General features: G+C 38.4%; 1 protein-coding gene across 1 annotated transcript in view; it reads right to left on the bottom strand.

Annotated features, from left to right (window-relative positions):
• LOC131075364 (uncharacterized) overlaps window positions 1-21,152 on the bottom strand; it is a 175,148-nt gene extending 153,996 nt beyond the window's left edge. The window contains exon 1 of the mRNA XM_058012190.2: window positions 20,473-21,152. Coding sequence (XP_057868173.2) covers window positions 20,473-20,727 — 255 coding nt within the window. The 5' untranslated portion in view covers window positions 20,728-21,152. The remainder of the gene's footprint in view (window positions 1-20,472) is intronic.
• Window positions 21,153-21,405: the final 253 nt, after the last annotated feature.

The following is a 21,405-nucleotide window of genomic DNA, read 5'->3' on the forward strand; positions in this document are numbered from 1 at the left end:
AATTCCTTGTATCTGTGTAGGGTTTATTGGTAGTTTGAAATTGAAAAGTAGATATACGTATTTCATCTGCCATTAATCTGCTATTAAATTCAGTAGTAACTCTGCTCCTGGAAATTTAGGAGGGATAACGTAGTTTGGGTTGTTTTGTTTTGTTATTCCATGAGAAGATGTATGGTGTGTGTACGTACGTATTTGTATATATATATATATAGATGTATATATATGCAAATAAATACGTATAAATGTCGTGTATGTGGAAATTACCTTTCTATCTCTTAAATCTGGTTATAAAGTGAGCAAAAGAATTCTGAATCTGTTCTACTGATTTTGGGTAAAGGGTTTGATTATTTTTGCAAATAAAATGAGGAAGGGTAATGTGTCTTGCCCTGTTTTCTGTATCATGAAAGGTAGAGAAAATTCTGAAAAATTCTGTATTATTCTAGTGGGAAAGTTTGGTAGAAAGTCTGAACCTATGTAATTTGTTTCTGCTTTCTGTCATATCTCAGTTTCATACAGGATTTATATTTATATATGTACACACATGTATATCAACGTACTTATAAGATATATATGTATGTGTATGTATAGATATAATGGGTGGTTTTGGGATAAATGATTGAATGTATTTAATTATTTTCTTAAAAAAAATGGGTTAAAATATATCAGCCTCTTGAAAGGAGCAGACCCTTCTATTTCAGTTATAAAAAAAATAAAGGGTTGTCAATTTGTATCATTGTTTTCTTTCAAACCAAACAAATAAGGGTAGATGTAGTGTAATATACATACTTACAAATATATACAACCTGTATAGGTACGTGCTTTATGCATGGGTGTGTGTGTATAGGTACGTGCATATGCATGGGTGTGTGTGTATGTAAGCATGGAGGTATAACACTTCATGCTGGTGTGGGTGTAATATATGGATTTTGAATTCTTAAACTGCGTAACAAGTTGAATACAATTATGCCAATAGCATCCCTCAAATTTAGAATTGAAAACCTGCAAGATCTTGTGTTTAGAAGACTGTCGACACCTTAATCGAGCTTCCTCAAATTTGCTTAAATCTGGTCAATCCGAACAGCAGTGTCGAACACACTATCTTTTTGAGATTACCCCTCCTGGTTATAAAGCTAACCTATACCCTGGCCTAGGAAGGCAGTGGGTAGAAGAGCACTATTGTACATGATGCAGTTAGCATCACTATTGGGAGGTCACTCTCAAGAGGTAATGACAACAGAGACATGTCCGTCAAGTTATATTCCATACTTAGGAATTATGCACACAATTGGCAGCTCTTACGCCCCCTAACTTCCCAAGCCAGAGATTCACTTGATACATCGTAAAACATTGCAGTCTTAAATGAGAAAGAAATTGACGTCAACACTTTAGAGTACTAAAATTGTGTCTATTGAATGCTAACACAAAAGTTGGGCCTTAGTTCCCTCTTGAGTTCAGTTGAACTTCTAGAACCTAGACTTATTGCCGAGAAGGGTGAGATCATTGACAGCGCGTTAATTCGTGCTTACAGTGTAAAACCTTGGCCAAGGTGGTGCTGCGTAATGTATGCACTCGTCTGAACTTTAGTACCAGACACACCTCTAGTCAAAGCGTCATACTAGTAGAGAGTTACCCTTAGCGTATGACCGACTAAGCATGTAGGTCCTAACACCAAATCTTAGATGGCATTGAGTTCTCTTTTTCCATTACCTCCCTGCGAAGGGCTGGGCCAATCCAAATGGATATGGCACAGGGGACTAGATAGTCTGTGATTGGGCGGAAAAGCACCCTAATGATACTTTCCCTCCTCACCAATATCATGACAGAGTTTTGAAATTCAGAACTTAGCATCAGTTGAAAAGTACTCTCTAAACCCTTTCTTTCTTTAATTTCATGCAAAGTTATTTATTTCTTAATCTTACATATATGCTTAATTTTAGTTCAATGTAATTATATTCCAGTTATCGTTATTCTTGTTTCCTGTTTTTTTTTTTAAATCCCTTCTTTTATGTTACTTGCTATGATTATGTTAACGGCTATATTTGCAACGGTTAGAATATTTGAATTAATATCTCTTTTAAATTTCTAGCATGTTACAGTCTCCGTGAAAGAGCATCTGCCACAACATTGTTCTTGCCTTTGACATATTCAATGTCAAAGTCGTAAGCTTGTAGCTTACTCACCCATTTTTGCTACCAATCATTCAGGTTGTGATGCATGAAATGCTTGAGGCTGTTGTGGTCTGTCTTCACTAGAAACTTGCTTCCCACCAAGTTCTGCCTAAACTTGGCCAAAGCATTCTACTTTCAAACACAATCAGATGCTTGTCTTGCATCAATACAGCTCCAACACCTTCTCCTAATGCATCACATTGAAGCTCAAACGGCTTCAAAAATCCGGTAGAGACAAAATAGGACATGTGCTCATAAGTTCTTTGAGCTTGTCAAAGACTTCTTGTGCTTTATCTGAACTTGTCAAAGACTTCTTGGTGAGATCTATGAGGGGGGCAGCCATCTAAGAATATCTCTTCACAAACCTCATGTAGAAGCCGCATAACCCCAAGAACTTGTTGGTTGAAAATTTTGTACACTCCGGTAAATATACAAAATTGTGGTTTCAACCACAATATGTGAGTAAAACTCTCCTAATTAAGGGAAGGCTCCCCTTATCTAACTATAACTTTAAATAAAATGGGATGGGACAGCAGTCTTTCTTCTTCTTTCAAGAAAGGCAATATCCTTTTGTCTTCACAGAAAAGTGATAGCGATTTGATATAAAACAGCAGTAACAACTTTTGGAATGAAATGAGAGAAAGGAAATGAAGTTTCCTGAAACCTCAAAGACTTCTGTCACTTCCTTCGGGACGGGACAGCAATATCAAGCTCAAAGTCTTGACTATGTGAAGTCCTATCTACCATTTTCTATACTAATTCTATTAAGAACAAATTATAACAGCACAAAGACTGAAATATCTTATTTTTTCTACACAAGACAACAAGAACAAGTGTGAGCTCAAAGACTCACAGCTATTGCTCACAAAATCTACTTCTAAACTCTATTAAGAACAAGTATAAGCACAAAATCTTACAGCTTTTCCCAATAGAACTTTTGCTTTAACTAAATCAATCTCCAATACTTGCAACTCAAAGACTGCAAATCAAATTCGATTAAGTTCTCAAAGAAACACTTGCAAGAAAGGTAATATGGAACACAAACTCAAGAATGTAGCACAAAGACTCAAAGCTTGAGCAATTTTCTTCTATTCTTTTCAATTCTTCAATTTACACATAAAAGCTCAAAGACTTCTTTGCTGCAAATTTGGCGGAGTTTTTGCTTGTTTTTTAAAAGGTAAAAAATTCAATAGACCCCTCAAGTATTTATAGGAGAGGAGTCATGAGAAAAAGGTGGGAGGATCCCGACTAACTTGAGAAATTCTCTCAACCACCAAGACTTATTCAATAACTAACTATGACTTACTCCAACCACAGTCCTAACTAAAAACAACTTGTAGTTGTCTTACATGTAATTACAAAAGTGCAAGTAATGACTTAACTTGCAATTTACAAAAAGATTTTTACATGTAACTTGTCAAAAGAAAAACTACAACTAAGAGATTACAATTCTGGAAAAACACAACTAAGTGTTGAAAAACACTTAGGCTGCAGCACATGAAGACATGAATCCTTCAAACTTCTGGATGATCATTCGTAGCTCATCAAGATTCGGTTTGTGGGTGTTCTTGGTAACAACCATGGTCTTCACGATGGTATCATGGCATCGGAGAAGCATAGAGTTGTTCTTATCCGAGATGGACTAGATTTCGTGCAAAAAGATTTGATGTTTCATCAAAACCTGAACTGAAGTAGCTGAGAATTGTTCGCTTCTCCATTCATTATGAATCCTCATCCATAGATCTGCAAGAACTTCTTCTTCTGGTATCATCTCTCCATTCTGACTCATTATGCTGCAAGAGGCCTTCTCACAATGAGAAAGAATACCTTGGAATACTTCATCCCGCATTCTCATTGCATCATCAATCTCCTCAATGAGGGATTTGAGAACAAGGGCTTTATTCTCCAGAAGGTCTTCGAATTCCAAGTACATGACCCTGAAAGGAATAATGGCATGCTCCTGAAGAACACTCAACTATTGTTGGGGCATGGTGCGCCAAATTGTTCAACACTTTCCAGATTTTGTTTGAAAGCGTCGGAGGTATGATTCAATTTCTCTTCAATAGTTTCCAACTTAGACATCATTTGAAAAATGTCTTTCAGCACTTGTGCACATAGATCATGAAGCTGATCAACCTAAGAATCCAATGCTTGTACTTTCTGAGCAGCCCTTTCAACTCCACGAATTGATTCTTGGGAACCGGTAGAACTTGTAGGATTACTCCCTTCAACAGCAAGTTTTGTAATTTTATGAACAGCTACAACAAGTTGTCGGTTCTCCTCTTCTAGCTTATCTTTCTTTGCTAAAAGTTCATCATACCGCTGCACTAGTGAGGCTACAGAATACTGGGCATCATGTTTAACCACTTCATGCGTTTGCTTACCCAATTCTACCCTTGTGACTTTGTAATCAGCAACTGACATATCTTCAAGTGGCTTGTCTGCAAGAGGTTCAACAATTTCAGCCACCTTCATCCTATTGCTGTCAACAGTTACTCTTGAGATAGTCTTGGCCTTTTTAGCAACCTTGGGCCTAGACTGTTTAAGTTGCTGATAATCAAAGGCATTGGGCGAGATTTCTTGCTTCTTCCTCTTTGGGATAAAAGAACTAAGCCATGGAGGTAAAGCCATCAACTCTCCTTCAATAGTAGCTGCGAGCAAAGGAGAAGTAGTTTATGTTTGAACGACCGTAGTCACCCTGGGGGAAGTATCCGTCTGAATAGCAACCATGGTTTGCTCAGTAACCAAAGGATCCTCAAAGATTTCCAGCAGACTCTCTTGTTGATGATCAATAGAAGGCTCAACTGCTGAAATGGGGACGCCATTCTGAGGAGACTCCTCCACCACTATGTCAGGAGGAGATAGAGGCAACTCCATAGAAACTAAAGAGGAAATCTCATGAGGTGATTCCAAAGCTAGTGATCTAGGAGCATCATCTAATTGTTGTCCTTCTTCTGGATCATCAGGATCAATCACATGAATGTGAAGTCGAGACTTCTATTTCCCACGAACTATTGCCTCCTTAGGAGGAAGTACTGTTGCTCGACTAACCCGCAATTTGATCCTAGTGCCTGAAGATGATGCACCTTCCTTGTTGTCAACCTGAATCTCAGACTTACGTCCAAGAGGCCCCGTAGAGTCATCTTCTTTTCCAACCTTGATTTTGATGAGTCTAACACCATTACCTTTCAGCCAAGCATTGGTGTTAGCCAAGATAGGCTGAAATCTTTCAAGAATGGAAGTGCACTCTTTGTGTGACCATTGGATTAAAGGAAGTGGAGCTTCCTCAACCCTTCGTGAAATATATTCAGGATCAAGTACATGCCCATCATCAATCATCCCTTGTGGAATATCCACCAAGTTCAAATCAATAACCTGCTCAACAGTAAGCCTGCAGTAATCCATCTTAAGAACCTCCATTTCTGTACGGAGATCTACCCAGATATCTTCAATACGATGCACATGCACAAAGGACTGTTTGATCTTTTCCTTCATACCCCAATAGTCAAAATCTGCCTTGGACTTAAACCTTTTGAGTTTAATCTCTTGCATCTCAGTCTCCATAGCCTTGGCTTTGACAGATGTGACAAGAGAATACCAACCAATTTTCAATAGGTTTGTTGTAGAAATCCCCATTCCAACCTTATGTCTGACAGACTGATGAGCGTGCACAACCATGATCTCTCTTCCCAACTCCATAAGAATGATCTTATCGGTTGGGAATCTAGGAAGCATGTATGGCTGCCCACTATAACATCCGACTCTCATATAGGTAAAGGTCGGGAATTGAAGAAACAAGCACCCATACTCATTCACTCTTTCCCATGCCTCATCCGACAACCTTTTGTTCTTTAAAGTCTTGTCAAACTGGCACATGAAGTAACTAAATAATGCATCTTGAACTCTTCCGAAATGCAGTTTGTTGTGTCTCAAAGCTAGCTGATCATAATATTCCCATACAGGTATAAGCAAGCGATCACCCTTGGTAGAAAGACCAGGTAAATGTCTAAGTGATACTGCCAAATATGCCAAGTATGAGTTCATGTAAAAAGTCATGGTGGAAGGGACTATTACAAGTTGCTCGCACAAGGTATCAATGATAATCTCTCCCCATGATATATGATGGGACTGCCTTATGAACATGATAAACTGGTACATCCAGGGCTCAAAAACATTAGAGTGTTCAAGACCCATCATCCTGCTGAAGAGAGTAATGATGTCTCCAATTTCCCACTTGAAGTCACGACGGTACAACTTGGCCCACCTTGAGAAAGCGGCTCGTGGCTCATGGATTCACTTGTTAATATGACGTTTGCAGTCCTTTTCCCTTTTGACATAGTACTCAGCTGCACTACTTTTGGAAATCTCCATATAAACAGGTGTTGGTGGTATTCTGAAGACTTTCTCAATGGTATCTGCATCAAGGCGGATTATCGTCTCACCATCATTATTTCTAATGGTTCTCGTGTCCTTGTCAAAGTGATGAGCGCAAGCAAGGACAAATTCAAGTTCTAGGGCAGCCACTGGGAAAGAAGACGCATGATGAATATCGTTGTCCAACAACCGCTACATATTGCTATCCTGCAGATCCTCCACTCTCTTAATGAATTTTGACATATCCACAAGCCCTATCTCTGTGTCTTTGACGCGATCCAAAGGAAAGGAAACTTGCAAAGGTGAAACTTCATTCTGATACTTGTCATATTTATACTTCATCTTCTTTGGAATTGGAGATGACGGCAAATCTGACATTGAAGGACAACCTGGTATACTGCGATGAAGACTTAAAAGTGTTAAGGCAACATCATAATCAGTTGCAACTAACATTTTTCCTCTTCGAATGGGAAGAACTCCAACCCTTGCACTTCATGATTTTGTGAGAGAAAGATGGGAAAAAAATGGGAATGCTGGGAATCTTGATTTTGACCAATTTCAGATCTTGGGGAAAGTTTTACAAGTATACAAGTTGGGAAGAATGCACATGCAATCGGATTTTTAAAACCCGAATGCAAGTATACTTGTAAAACGGAAAATGGAGAAATGAGTGAAAAATGAGAATTAGACTTGCGGAAATGACGTGAACGAGAAGTACGGATATAGGCAATATGGATGGATAAAAAGGGGAAGATTTTGGGAATGTCATTTCCAAGAAAATGGGAAGAACTTTGGACATGTATTCCGGTTCTAAAAACCCGATTTTGGAAGGATGGGTATTTTTCATCTTGGCAACTTGGAATTTCAACAAGAGATGGTTAAATTCTTTTAACCATAAGAGAAGAAAAATTATTTTCATCCAACTTGTAATCAGGATGTAAAAACCCAAATACAAGTAAAGAGGGAAAATGGGGGAAGAACAATGCAATTCACAAATTGCTTTGCAAAGGGGAAAATCTCTCACAAAACTGATTTTTGGGGCAAAATAAACATATACACAAATTTACAACTAGAAAGGAAAAACAAGAAGACAAGAAAACAAGAAAATGAAACAAGGAAAGAAAAGAAATCCTACCTTGCTTCAAACTGAAAATGCCTCTTCAAAAAGATGATCAATCTTTGAAAGAAGAAAGAAGAACTCTTAAATAGAGAATACACCGCATTCTAAACCCTTGCCACTTTTAGCAAAATGCCTTGTGCAGCAAAACGTGGCAACAAATGCAAACCTAGAGGCATAAGAAGTGGTCAATCCTCCATCAAACCTCAACGCCTTAGCATGGAAAGCAAAAACGACTTAGGAGATTGCAACTTCGTGGAGTTTGGATCCACCAAAACGTGGGTCTTGGGAATCACGTGGAAAACGGTTTAGCAGAAAATAAGGGTTGAATCATTTACCAAATCAAAGGCAACGTGTCCCATAACTCACACAAATCGCCTTGCAACAAAAACGCCTCCTTGCTCCATGAATCTCTCCACAAAAATTGAGAAGAATTTGTGGCGAAATTGTCTTAGGAGAGGAAAATTGGGTTCTTGGGAAAGAAATGCAAGTTTTATTTTACATGCAATAGAGAAAATTGGGTTTTAATTCCCATATTGCAAGTTTAAAATGTTACTTTTCCCTCAACAAGGCAAAATCGGGTTTTAGAAATGCAATTACAAGTTTAAAATTCCCCAATTTGCACCTTATGGAGAAAATCGAGTTTTTTGGGACATAATAGCAAGTTTAAAATTGTCACTTTATTTCATTTCTAAGCAAAATCGGGTTTTGGAGAGAGATGTGCAAGTTACAAATTACTTGTAAAGGGAAAATAAATTCCCTACAACAAGTTTTAATAACTTAACACATGTAATAGGGGTTTAAAATCCCTATTACAAGCAAAAGACATTAAAATAAGGGTTTTAGAAAAGAATTACAATTATATATAAATATGCAATTTAAAATTAACTCTTAGTTACCGGTTCTTGCCAAAAATGGCTAGGTCTTGGTCTTGGTTTACGCCCAGTCCTGGTCCGAGCCTGGTTCAACCTGGGTCCCACCCGAGTCCTGCCCAGGCGGCTGGGTTCCCTGTGGGTCCTGTGTGACAGGACCCACAAGGAACCCAACCGCCTGCCTAGGACCCGGGTGGGACCCAGGTCGAACCAAGGAGGACCCGGGTGAACCCAAGCTCGTGGGTTCCCAAAAACAGGGCCCACGGGTTAGAAAACAAAGAAAAACAATTAAAAAACAAATTTTTTAATCTTATTTTAACATTTTGAAACTTGAATCAGTTGAAACTTGAAACTTGAATATTATCTTTTTTGCAAATTATGAATATGATATTACATTTATGATTTACGATATATCAATAACAGAATATTTATTGGCATTGGCAATTATGGATTTATGATTTATGATTTATCTGTTATCATTTATGTATCATTGTATGGGAAAGTTACATTGTATGTTTCATATTTGTATGTTTGAACTATGAACATATATAATTTTGATGTTTGAAGTTTGAACATATATATATATGTGTGTGTGTGTGTGTGTGTGTGTGTGTGTACGGACAAACCTGTACCCGTACCCCAATTTATTTTTTTTGCCGAATCCAAACCTGAATCCGAACCGGAATCGGTAACTTAGAATTAACTTGTAACTTATCCAAAAAATCCCTATTATGGCATCAAGGGGGAAATAAAAATTAAATTACAAGTTCTTTTTCCAATAAAGTGCACTTGTAATTAGCCAAAAATTTCCCTACAAAGACCAAAACAAAGGAAATCATTAAAACTTGCACTTCAAGGAAAATTTCCCACCTGCCCTCAAGGAGAAAAAACCCGAAATTGAAGGAAAGACATAGCAAACGAACCTAGAATGCGATGAAATTCGAAACGTGGTTCGAGGATGGACTGAGAATTAAGCCAGTCCAAGGATTAGGCAAAATTCTGCCTCGAGAAGCGTTCCATACAAAAAAAAAATCATTTTTTGACAAATTTTTTATGTAATGGTCCTTTATTTTTGAAAACAAAAATGAGGACAATAGAACTCCTTCAGATGCGTTATGTTCTCAAGTGGAGGCCAATCAATGATAGCCTTGATCTTTTCAGGATCAACCTTCACTCGCTTTGCACTGATGATGTGACTAAGATAGAGCAACTCTCTCATGCCAAATTCACACTTCAATTCCTTTGCAAACAATGACTCAGACTCCAGAATGTTGAGTACTTCATCCAAATGTTGTAAGTGCTTGGTCCATGATTTACTGAAAATAAGGATGTCATCAAAAAAGATGAGCACAAACTTCCTTAGTTGATCTGAAAAATCTAGTTCATGCAAGATTGGAATGTAGCAGGAGCATTTGTCAAATCGAAAGGCATGACTAAGAATTCAAAATGCCCAAAGTGGCATCTGAAGGTTGTCTTCTCAACATCTGATGCTCTCCGTCTGATTTGATGATAGTCCAATCTAAGGTCAATTGTTGAAAAGAACACAGCACCATGTAGCTCATCAATGAGCTCATCAATCCTAATAGGGTACCAGTTTTTTATGGTCTTCAATTGAGTGCTCGGTAATCCACACACATTCGCATGGTCCCATCCTTCTTCTTAACCAACACTACAGCCAAAGCAAAAGGGATCTTGCTTGGCCTAATGTATCCCATGTCAAGAAGATCCTTAATGGCTTTCTCTATCTCATCCTTCTGCTTCTTTGGGTACCGATAAGGAGTGGTCATGATAGGCTTAGCTCCATCTTCTAGCTAAATAATGTGTTCAGTACCTCGCTCAGGAGGTCTACCAAGGGGCGGATTCTCAAAAACCTTACTCCTTTTTGTGATTAAGGCTTGAATGTTTGTCGGGTAGCTTCTCTTTTCTTCAAGTGGCCTTGATGGCATTATCATACACTCCGCTGCCCACTCCACTTGGTCATGGCGGATCAGCCAATCCATCCTCTTCAATGATACAATTCTAGGACCACAATTGGACATTCCTCGCAACACCACTTTTCGCCCTTGTGACATAAACTTCAGCTCCATGGTTTGCAGATTTTAAGTGATCTCACCAAGAGATCTCAGCCACTATATGCCAAGGACTACATCATCAATCCCCCCAATGCTTACCACAAAGAAATCATCATGAACTTCATAGTTTCCCAACTTCAAAGACATGTTGGAAATCATTTGGTTGCAAGATATTGTAGAGCCATCAGCTACCATGACTTTGAATCCTTCAACTTCCTTAGTTACTAGCCCTCTCTTTGCAAGAATTATTTCATCAATAAAGTTATGAGTTGCTCCTGTATCAATAAGAGCTATGACATGGTGCTCTCCCAGCACTCCTCGAGCTCTAGAAGATTCATTCTTGTGAATGCTTGAGAGTTGAGCAACCACAACTCTATCATCTTGTTCAGTTTCAGGCCCAAGGTTCTCTACAAGAACAACACAAATTCTTCCTCCGAAGCTCTTGGTGGAGCTCGTCATCCATCTGAGAAGGAAACTTCTTGGTCTGATTTGAAAACTTATTTTTGTCTTTTCGGAAAGGAAAAGGCTTGGACTGAAATTTAGTTTTAGGAGCAGCCAACTCCATACTCCTAGACTTCTTGATTGCTTCAGCTAAGGTGGGTGGATCAAAAGCTTTAACCCAACCTTTCAGGAGCTCTTCAAGTCCTTCAGTGAATAGGCCCACTAGCCTCTTCTCATAAATAATACTGACCATAACTGAAAGATTCTGGAATTCAGTTATGTAGTTGTCCAAGGAGCCTTGGTGTTTGAGTTGTGCAAGCTCTCCGAATTTAACCTCTGGGTCCTTAGAATTAAACCTTTCAATCAGCTTGTCTGTGAACTCAACATATGTAGTTATCAAATTATGACCAAGGGTGACCAACCCATGGTACCACCATTCAGAGCAACACCATCCAAGTGCAAAGTAGCAAACTTGATGGCGTCTTCTTCGGGCATTGACCTTAAGGACATAATTGTCCAACTTCTGAACCCAAGCTCTAGCTGTACACTTATTGCTCCCATCAAAATGTGCTAGAGTGACCTTCCCAAGAGCTTGTCGATAGTCTCTTGGAGCGGAGTATCGGTTATCAAACCTCCCTTCCCTTTTCTTCTTCTAATGTATGAATTGATCAGGAAACAAAATGTTTTGGATCTCCGTGGGAAGTGATGCATACTCCATGTAACATGCATGTCTCTCATTAGCTACTGGGACTTCTACTACAGGTGGCGATGATTCCTTTGGAAGGAATACAGGTTGCAAGGGTCTTGACACCGAACCAACTAGTATTCCACCATTGTTACTACTATGGTTGCTGCCATTCCCATTACCTCTTGAATTGTTAGAGGTGCTAGCATTGTCCATTGGTGTATTGATTTTGACTTCGACCCCCACCAGCATTCTGATTCAATGTGGCCAACAACTGGGACATCATGTCCATCATAGTATCGAACTTTTTCTCATCTCTCTGGCAACCCCATTTGCATCACTCTAACTTGATGTTCTCTCTGCCATTGAATCCACTGACTCGATTGAATCAACCTCTTTCTCTTTGTTTCTCAAAACCTCTAAAAAGGTCTCTTCCACTGGCACTGACAGTATCTGATACGATTGCCTTCTCTATTCTCTGTTGTAGTATCCGATATCTCTATCACTCATGGCCAACCCCTAACACACAGGCTAGCAGGAAGAGTAGCTCCGATGCCACTGTAATATCCCAAACAATTTTTTATTGTTTTTAACAGTTTTACAAACACACCAATCACCTGTTAGGGTTAGAATAATGCAATCCAAACCAACTGAAAGGAACACTACACCTTTTGATCACCGAGAACCCAGACTAGGAGGGTGAGAGCATACGATGACAGGGGATCATTAGATGCAACACTGAAAATGCATCATTAGATTACAAAATTGGGCCACAAGCCAACCCCTTCCACTTTCCAGCCGGTAAAAACCAAGAAACTTGGCAGTACACTAGCCAAGGAAACAAAAACACATTCAAACACAAATCACTCTACCACAATATTTCAGCAGGACTTTACACTAAACAAACTCAACTCAACCACTTATGCAGCGGGAGGACTAAACTACAAACTGAATTACAAACACTGAAGGCGGCCAAGCCAGCCTCTTCCACTTATGTAGTGGGAATTACAATGAAGTACTTCAGATACAATAAAGGTTAGTACGACTAACCAACAATTACAATGATGAATACAATGAAGCACTAGGAAGCATAACAATGGAACTCAGAGAAATACAAGCTAATACACAAATAACCAAATCTAATGTAAAATACCAGCAACACCAGAAATGGACTAGCAACACTGAAAGACTCACAACTTTCTCGAAACAGCTCCAAATCGCACACGAACACAACCAAATGGAAGATATGACCAATGCGACCAAGATAGGAGCATAAACCAGCACCAAAAATGCCAACAAAGAGCAGCATGCAACCCGAGGCACCTCTAGAAAGGTACGACCAGCAATGGGAGTTCGATTTGCTACTAAAAATTCAAACTCACACCAAAAACCACACCAAAACAGAAGAATAATCGTCCAACCATTACGCTTCCGATGAGCCATTACCCAGAATGATCTATCGCACGAGCAAGGAGATATGAACAAAACTTTGCTTCAGCCACACCAAACCAACAACATAGAAAACACTGAACTCATACTGAAAATTGAAAACACACTCTCAAAAGACTCCAACAACACACTGAATCAGTTGGGTACTATATTTCAAGTACGAAACTGTGCAAGCTAGGAAGCCACAACTCCGAAGCTTAAACTCAATCGCCATTCCGGCAGCATAACGTTATAATTTCTCCAAGATAACCAGAATGAGACGCCCAACCTTGTATTTATAGCAAAGTTCCCAGACTCGGACTCGGCTCTGACTCAGCTCGTGTCTCGGCTCGGACTCGGCAATGACTCGGCAACGGCTCAGCAAAATAAGAAAACCCTTGAAATTTAGAGATTTTTAACGATTTAAAACTTGTTTCATACACCCATTATTGAATTAAGCTTAAAGACACTATAACATCATCAAATAGAAGCTAATTTGATCACATACATAAACATACATCCATCACATGCATAGAAATGTAAATTGTAGCTTAAGGAATTAGAAAACATATCAACTTAGAAGTGATTGGGGTAATACAAGGAAGTGAAAACCCAAGTAATTTTGTGCCACCAAATAATCCCAAATCTTGTCAATGGTCTTATGTGGATGTGCCAGCTATTGTCCAAGCAGTTGGACTTCCTGAAAATACATTTTGTGCAGAAGAAATTGAGGAAACAATTGATGGTAGCAATCCATATCCTGTTCCTAAGGATGCAAGTACATTTGTATGTTACTCAGTTATGCGACAAGATCATCTGAAACAATGCACTAACCTGATATTATGAGAGATACACCGTGATATTAGTTGGAAAGGAGAGGGGTAGTGCTGAGTACAGGGACAGTTGTATAAGGTATAATAAAGCATGATAGTGTGTTGATAACCTAGAAGAATGATAAGAAGACAATCACATTGAAGAGAAAAGTTTAGAGTGCCTAAACAAGCATAAACAAATATAACGACGGTAGCATGCATATGAATATGTCAAGATAAAGCCAGTCATCACCCCTCAAGAGCCAAAAGCAGTGAGATACTGCATGAGAGTCTTTAGGAGAAGAGAAGGAAATCAACCATTTACTGATCGAGGGCATGTAGACTGTTAAGTTCAGTGGACAGTCTTTATGCCATCCAAAATACAAAACAATGTGTTGAATGCACAGTGTAAAGAGTATCTAGAAGACTAGAAAACAATGATAATATGGAAAAGAATAACCAAGTCACAAGGATACCAAAGAATGCATGACAATGCTATAGAACAATTCAAATGACAATTATTCACAAGAACAAGGATATGACATGACAGTTTTGAAGAATTTATGTAAAGACTGAAAATTCAAAGCTGAATGACCTAGAGGTTCAGTCCAAGTGTACAACAGAATTCTCGAGAGGCAACTTACAGGGTTAATGGTAGCAAGGGACATGGTTTCCACTATATATGATAATCTAGAATGAACCTTGAGAATGATGCAACAGGACATCTTCCTCTTTATGAAAGCTATGACATGCATGCAAAATTTCACTACCCTCGAACTCACGCTGGCCGAGTCATGACCCTCGGACTCGGCGAGTCAGGGAGTGACTCGCTGACTCGCGACGAGTCAGGCGAGTCATGCCCCTTGACCCGTCCGAGCCCAAGTCAGGGTCACCGTGACCCGGCAGGGGTCACCCGGCCCGCTGACTCGTGTGACTCGCCGCGAGTCACGGAACTCTGATTTATAGATTTTTGAATCTCAAATTCAAATGAAAATGGTGCCCAAATTTCCCTAAATTCATATGCATATCATTTCATAACCCCCTCCGAGTACGACGTCCACTTTCCCAGTCTCCCTAGTCGCACTTTTCCCAAAATCGCCATGTTACATAGCACATTAACATTACAAAGCATGAAATACATTCATTTTTTACGCCAACTACTTAGGGAAATAGAATGTGACTTAGGATAAATTATATAATTTTTCCTTCTTAAGTCGTTCCTCCAAAATTGATCAATAAAATAATTAAATATCAAACTTTAGGATAAAGTAAAAATATTAAATTAATCAATTATAAATCAACTACCGATCACTGCAAAAATCAAACTGTGAACTGAAGTGCAGGAAATCACTAATTTGAACTGGATTGGAGCTCTGCCCAAGACTGCCAAAAATAGCATTGCCTGAACTGACACCTACTAAAAATAGTAAGTCATGAAAACAACTCCGAAAAACATGCTCGTCGCACCCCGTGAATGAGCTCAGAAAAACCTCAAATTCCAGTGAGCTGCCACCAACTTACTAATAATAGTAAGTTTAGATGACAAGTATCTAGAACGTAGTTAGTGTATTATTGAGATCAAAAGATGACAAGCTACTGACATAGACCATACTATAGTTTAAAAGCTATCTTCCAAACATCAAAAGGATCCATGCATACCTGATTGTCTCCGCAAAATAGATTTTGTTGAAAGTCTTGAAAACGTGTACTATTTAACACACTCTAATTTTGTCAATGAGATCTTCAAACTTTGGAAGTAGGTACCAATTCTTCATAGTAATGTTGTTCAATTCTCGGTAGTTACTGCACGATCTCCAATCATTTGTCTCTTTTTGGGTAAAGTGAAATAGAAAAATCACAAGGAGAAGAGCTAGTACATATTTTATCAGCATCAAGTAGTTTTTGAAACTGCTTCTCTATTTTCATTTTTGCAATCTTAACAAGCATTGTATGATATGCACACAGGTTGGCAGTGAAGAATCTAGAACCAAATTGATATTGTGTTCAATAGTTCAAAAAGAAGGAACCCCTGAGCTTCTTCAAAAACATCAAACTTATAGTTATACACCAAGAAAGGCCTTAATACCTGAAAGAATAATCTTCCCTATATTATCTACTTTAGCTTGTTTGTGCCACCCAACATGAATGGCATGTCAAACAAACAGGTGAGGATTCAAAACATTCAAGTGACTAACATCACAGTGAACAAATCTTTGTAGGGCCCAATGACCAAGGTTACTTGCACACTGCTGTTACACCAACGTTGGATGCATAGCATCACTAACTGAACCCAAATAATAGGCTTTAGGGTGGTTGTGCAAAGACATAGATCTCCAAACAACTTCTAAGACACTAGCATTTTCAAATTTTGAGTAAAAAGTGTTTCTTGTGAGCTTATCGCTTATCATCAAGGTAAGCTACAGATTATGAGCAATTGGATTCTCGATTGCAATTTCCTCATCTTCTGCTTAGGATCTTCTTGATGAAGAACGCCTTGGATTTTTCCTAGTTAACTCTCTGCTCTTCAATTGAATGGTTATACTTCTTATAGTACGTGCTATTCTTGTTCCTGTTAGCAACAAATAGTGAAGGCTAGCGTGAATCTTGAGCTTATCCAATGTGTTAATTTAAAGAGGTGGGATGTTTGACAGAAAGGAAGCTAGACAGTTGGATCCTTTCTTTTGAAGCCTAGATCACAGTTTAGCTTCAACAGGAAAAGTTCTTTTAAATACCCTTTACAAAGAAATGTTTTGCAAACATGGTTAATTATCTACTTAAAGGAAGTTATTCAAAAGTAAATTTGATCCTCAACACCTCTTCTGGATTAAAGATTTCTATCTCGACTTGAAGCTTGGTGATAAGCTCAATGTATTGTTGCACTGACCAACATAGACATCGCCTGAGTTGAAAACATCATGGCCATAGACTTCTTGATACCCAACATGGTAGAACCTCTTCTTCACAGCATCTTAGAAATAGTCCACTTGAGTGATTGACAATTAGGGCCATCTTCGTCATCAACTGCAGCAGCAACAATCATATTTTGATAATTTTTCCACTCATTCTTGCATAGTCTCTTCTGTATGAACTTCAGCAGTTGGGATATTGCCAATATGCAGCTAAGAGTTGAGCTTCTCACCATTATAGATGCAACTGAGCCTAGGGATCTTCATTATAGCAGCAAGTAGGGCATATTTCAATGATTGTTGAGCAAATAGTATTGTATCTAGATTCTGATTCTGCATCGTTTACATTTTACTACTAATCTCTTGCATAATATAGCCTTGTTCACGGTCTGGTTGGCAATGATTTGCTCAATAGTGTTGGCTTGACTAGCAAAGATCTGCTCAATGCCATTCATATTCACAGATTCTTGTATGAATTCCTGGAAAGACTTTACTTTTCAAAGTAAATTTGAACCAACCTGGTAAAGATACTTAGAATCAAGGCTTGAACACCAACGCCTAAGCCAACATGCATTGATTTATAGGATTTGTGGCATGTCCTTTTTTTTATTATTACTATTAGGATGCTGCTCCAATGCCCTACAACAGCATTTATTGGTAGACCACACAAGGGCTGTCACCCCATTGACCTCTGTGGTGGCAGCTGAAAATTATGGATGGTGTTTTGTTTCCAAGGAAGCTGCAGCAACAAAGGAGGCAGCTAAGAAATCCATTGTGCTCCCAAAGTAAGTTAATAGGAACAAGATCTAGTGGAGGTAAGCAGAAGAAACCCTCAAGAAGACTAGATTGAATGCCTTGATCAAGATAGAAACCCTTTATAGGACTAGATCTAAGGGTCATGACCAGAAGACTTTAGTACCAATCAACATGAATACAATTGCAAGCAAAAAGGAACACAAAGGAATTAACCACGATTGTACATGATCTATACCCTAATGTGTTAGGTATTTACAAAGCACAAAGACATACAGAGAAACTTGTAGATGAAAGGATGATTCTAATAAAAGACAGAGAAAATAATCTAAAGGGAAGCTTCTAGGAGAAGATATATGTATTGAAGATACATAGACAGCCGTACAAATAATAAGAATATATACTTAAATACAATACAACTTATGTGAATATGTCTCATCACAGGGCCACTTTGCACTAAGTAGCAAATTAAAATCGCTCAAGATGGCATTGCTTTGCATTATGCACTTTTGCTCCGGATTGCATACATAATCTGTTAAAGTTTCAAATAAGCCTAATATTAAAATGCATTTAGTGCCTTATAGACTTATTGTCTTGCTTATAATTCCATCAATTTTATTGACTGGATTATCATATTTTATTAGTAATGAAGTTAAGAAAAATGCATCTTAAACATAGCTTTGATATAAATTTAAGGAATCAAGAGAAAGTTATCAAAAAACAAATCAATCTGAGTGATGGCGAATCCTAGAATTTGAACATTGCTATATGTCAGTTATAGTTGTCAGTTTCCTTTATTAGATTCAGTCATGTTCACTTCAAAAATTTCAACCATGATATTTTGATCATAAATACAGTCTGGCTTTCCCATATTTTGGAGTCCAATGAATACGCATCTCCTATTTGCAGTATTCAGTAACTCTGGCTCAAAATTAAAAACAAACCATGTAGTCTGCCTGGCACCCTGGGATTTGTTAAGGAAACTATATATCTATCTAATAAATATAATTTTTTAGCTACAGCAAACTCTTCACTAAAATACAAAACAAAACAAACTCAGATCATCAATTCATCCATTACAGAGCATATATACATTTAAATACACAACCTATAAGGCTATAACATAGAGACGAGATATATTACACCATACAATGGAGAATAGTAGATTTTAAATCTGCCATGAGGATCCACTGTTACAGGACATGTCTCCTTTCAATGATTTAAAGCCAGCATGAGCTTCATCCACAAACTGATATAGGGCATGGAATTTACATAGTGGCTCTCTGCTGCTATCTCAGAAATAATTGGCTGCACATGCATAATATAATTTTATAAATGAAGACTAACAAAGTTTGGTTAACGAGATCAATTCTTCCCACCCTCCTTGAGCCACAAACAATCCAAACTATCCTTTATTCCAAGCGCACTCAATGCCTACCATGTGTACTGTGCTCCTCTATCAACCCAGAGTCTCCAATTATTTACCAGCTCACAATTGGATGACAGAGTGCAAGCAAAAATCAGTCATGATCATGGTGCAGCAGCATACATGGTCATGGAACCCACAAACAACTATACATGGTTGAAATGCAACGTACCAGGGGAATCCAAACCACAATATTTCAAACATTTAAGTTATTGTATTGTTTCTTTAACAGGTAACCACTGATAATTTTCATAGATCCCTCAATTGTTCTGTTGCATTACTCACCATGCCAAAGCAGGTTTGCAATGTCTGGATACAAAATCACAGTGTTCCATGCAAACGCGTTTCCCCCTCCCAGGCCCAAGTCCCTGAAACTTTTTCCCTTTGTCCCCCGTCCCCAAAGCCCGCCCCCGCGTCCCCCCGTCTCCCCATCCCCAACGGTCGTTGAGTGAAAATCATGAAACAATCTAAAGATGAAGCATCACCATTAAAATTCAAACCTAAACCTGGCTCTCCAGGTGGCCAAGCATGAACCAAGGCCACGTTGCACTAATCATCATGGTATATTTAAACATGTGAGAATAAAAAAGTTCTGTTAAAAACTCCTCCTAACGTTTGTTAACTTCAAATAAACTACCACCAAATTGAGTTCTTTGTTCAAAATTCAAATTGTTTCTTTTTTTTTCTTCCATTGTGTCCACCGAGTGAAAGAAGCCCATTTAAATGAACAACGTAATGTAATATAATTTTGATAATTAAGCGACAGAATATTGGTTTCTGTTATTTCTTCCCCTAATGCATTCACCTGATCAAGTGCTAGTAGTTGCGAGAAAGTTCTAGTAATTTGTTGAAAAAAAGACAATCCATGGGTTGATTTGGTTTTGCTCACTTTCCCTTGGGCTCTTGTTCCAGTATATATATAGCCGATTCTTTAAGTCAATTTCAAGACTTCGGCTTCAAACTTCCAAGCGTTTATGATATATTAATTGCTTTAAAATAATTTTCTTGACTGAGGACAAATATAGACATGCAATTTTCAGAGATATTGTCTGTCAAATTAAATCTTTCCTGTATATGTGTTAAAAAGAGATACAATACGTATGCAGTAGAAATTCTAGATCATTAAAACCCAGGGAATTTGTACACATGGGTACCTCTTTACGGATTGTCATTTTTAGTCTTTTATCAATTACACGTCTCGTTTCCTCATATTTTTTGGTAAATGAAATTAAAATCTGGAATTTTGGCAATGTTAATGTGCGTGGTATTCTTCTGCAGCACTAAAAAATTGATCTTTGACTAGCTCTTTGTGCGTTCAGATGCTACTAAAACCAAATGATTTCGTTTCTGGAGCCAATACTAACACTAAATCGTAAGGAGTTTTCATCAGGTGGAAAAAGAGAGTCGATTATACAAACCTGAATTGTTGCCCAGACGGTAACAAAGAGAGGTACCCAATTGGAGAAGGGAACAAGCCACCTCTCCAAAATCCAAGCAAAAAGAAGCACAGGAATAAGAAAAGGCCACATCGGCTTGTCCGCCATAATTCGATTCCAAATTTCCTGGCCATCTTTTCTATAGATATCCTTCATTTTCCGCGCCAGCCTTTTACGGGCTCTGTATATTGGCCCTCTGTGCTCAGCAATGACATCTTGTTCATAACGTAGTGACATTTTTGCCAACTAATTCAGATCCAATACACCATCAGTTGTTCTCAAGGCCCAAAATTTGATTTCAATTCTACAGATAGAACGGGGCCTTAAAAGGGTTGTATAAAATAACAGATTATTTGACCTTTTGAACTAGTAAAAGCCGATTTAACGGCATCAAGTGGAGACATTTGCCGAAGACAAGGGCTTTGACCATTACATGGATCTCGTTAAATAGTCCAAGCCAATTAATTGCACCCAGGCCTGGAATTTGACAGGTTATATGACCGTTTTTGCACTTTTAACCGTCATAAAAAAATCATATAACAACAGGGGTGGAAGTCAAATTCCAGACCTGACAGGCAGGGGTGACCGTCAAATTCCAGACCTAACTGCACTTACTTTTCAGGTTTTCCCCCGAAGTGGGCTGAACTCATTCATGTTGACGGTTCTGGCTATGCAACGGCCCCATTAGTGTATTTATTAGTCTTACATGTTGACCTGGGTTCAACATATCGCTTTGTTAATAACATTTTTATTCGGCATTTTTTGTAACTTAAATAAGAGACGAGCATTTCCGCAATGCCTATTACTATAATGGAATGCTTGTCCGTTATTTAATGTGAATGCCTGTCATATTTGGAGATCCGGGATTATTTGGCGGCCACTTGATGGCGGTTTTCGTGCCATGGATGTTCGTCG

The sequence above is a fragment of the Cryptomeria japonica genome, chromosome 2 (assembly GCF_030272615.1).
Source record: "Cryptomeria japonica chromosome 2, Sugi_1.0, whole genome shotgun sequence".
Taxonomy (NCBI): Eukaryota; Viridiplantae; Streptophyta; class Pinopsida; order Cupressales; family Cupressaceae; genus Cryptomeria; species Cryptomeria japonica.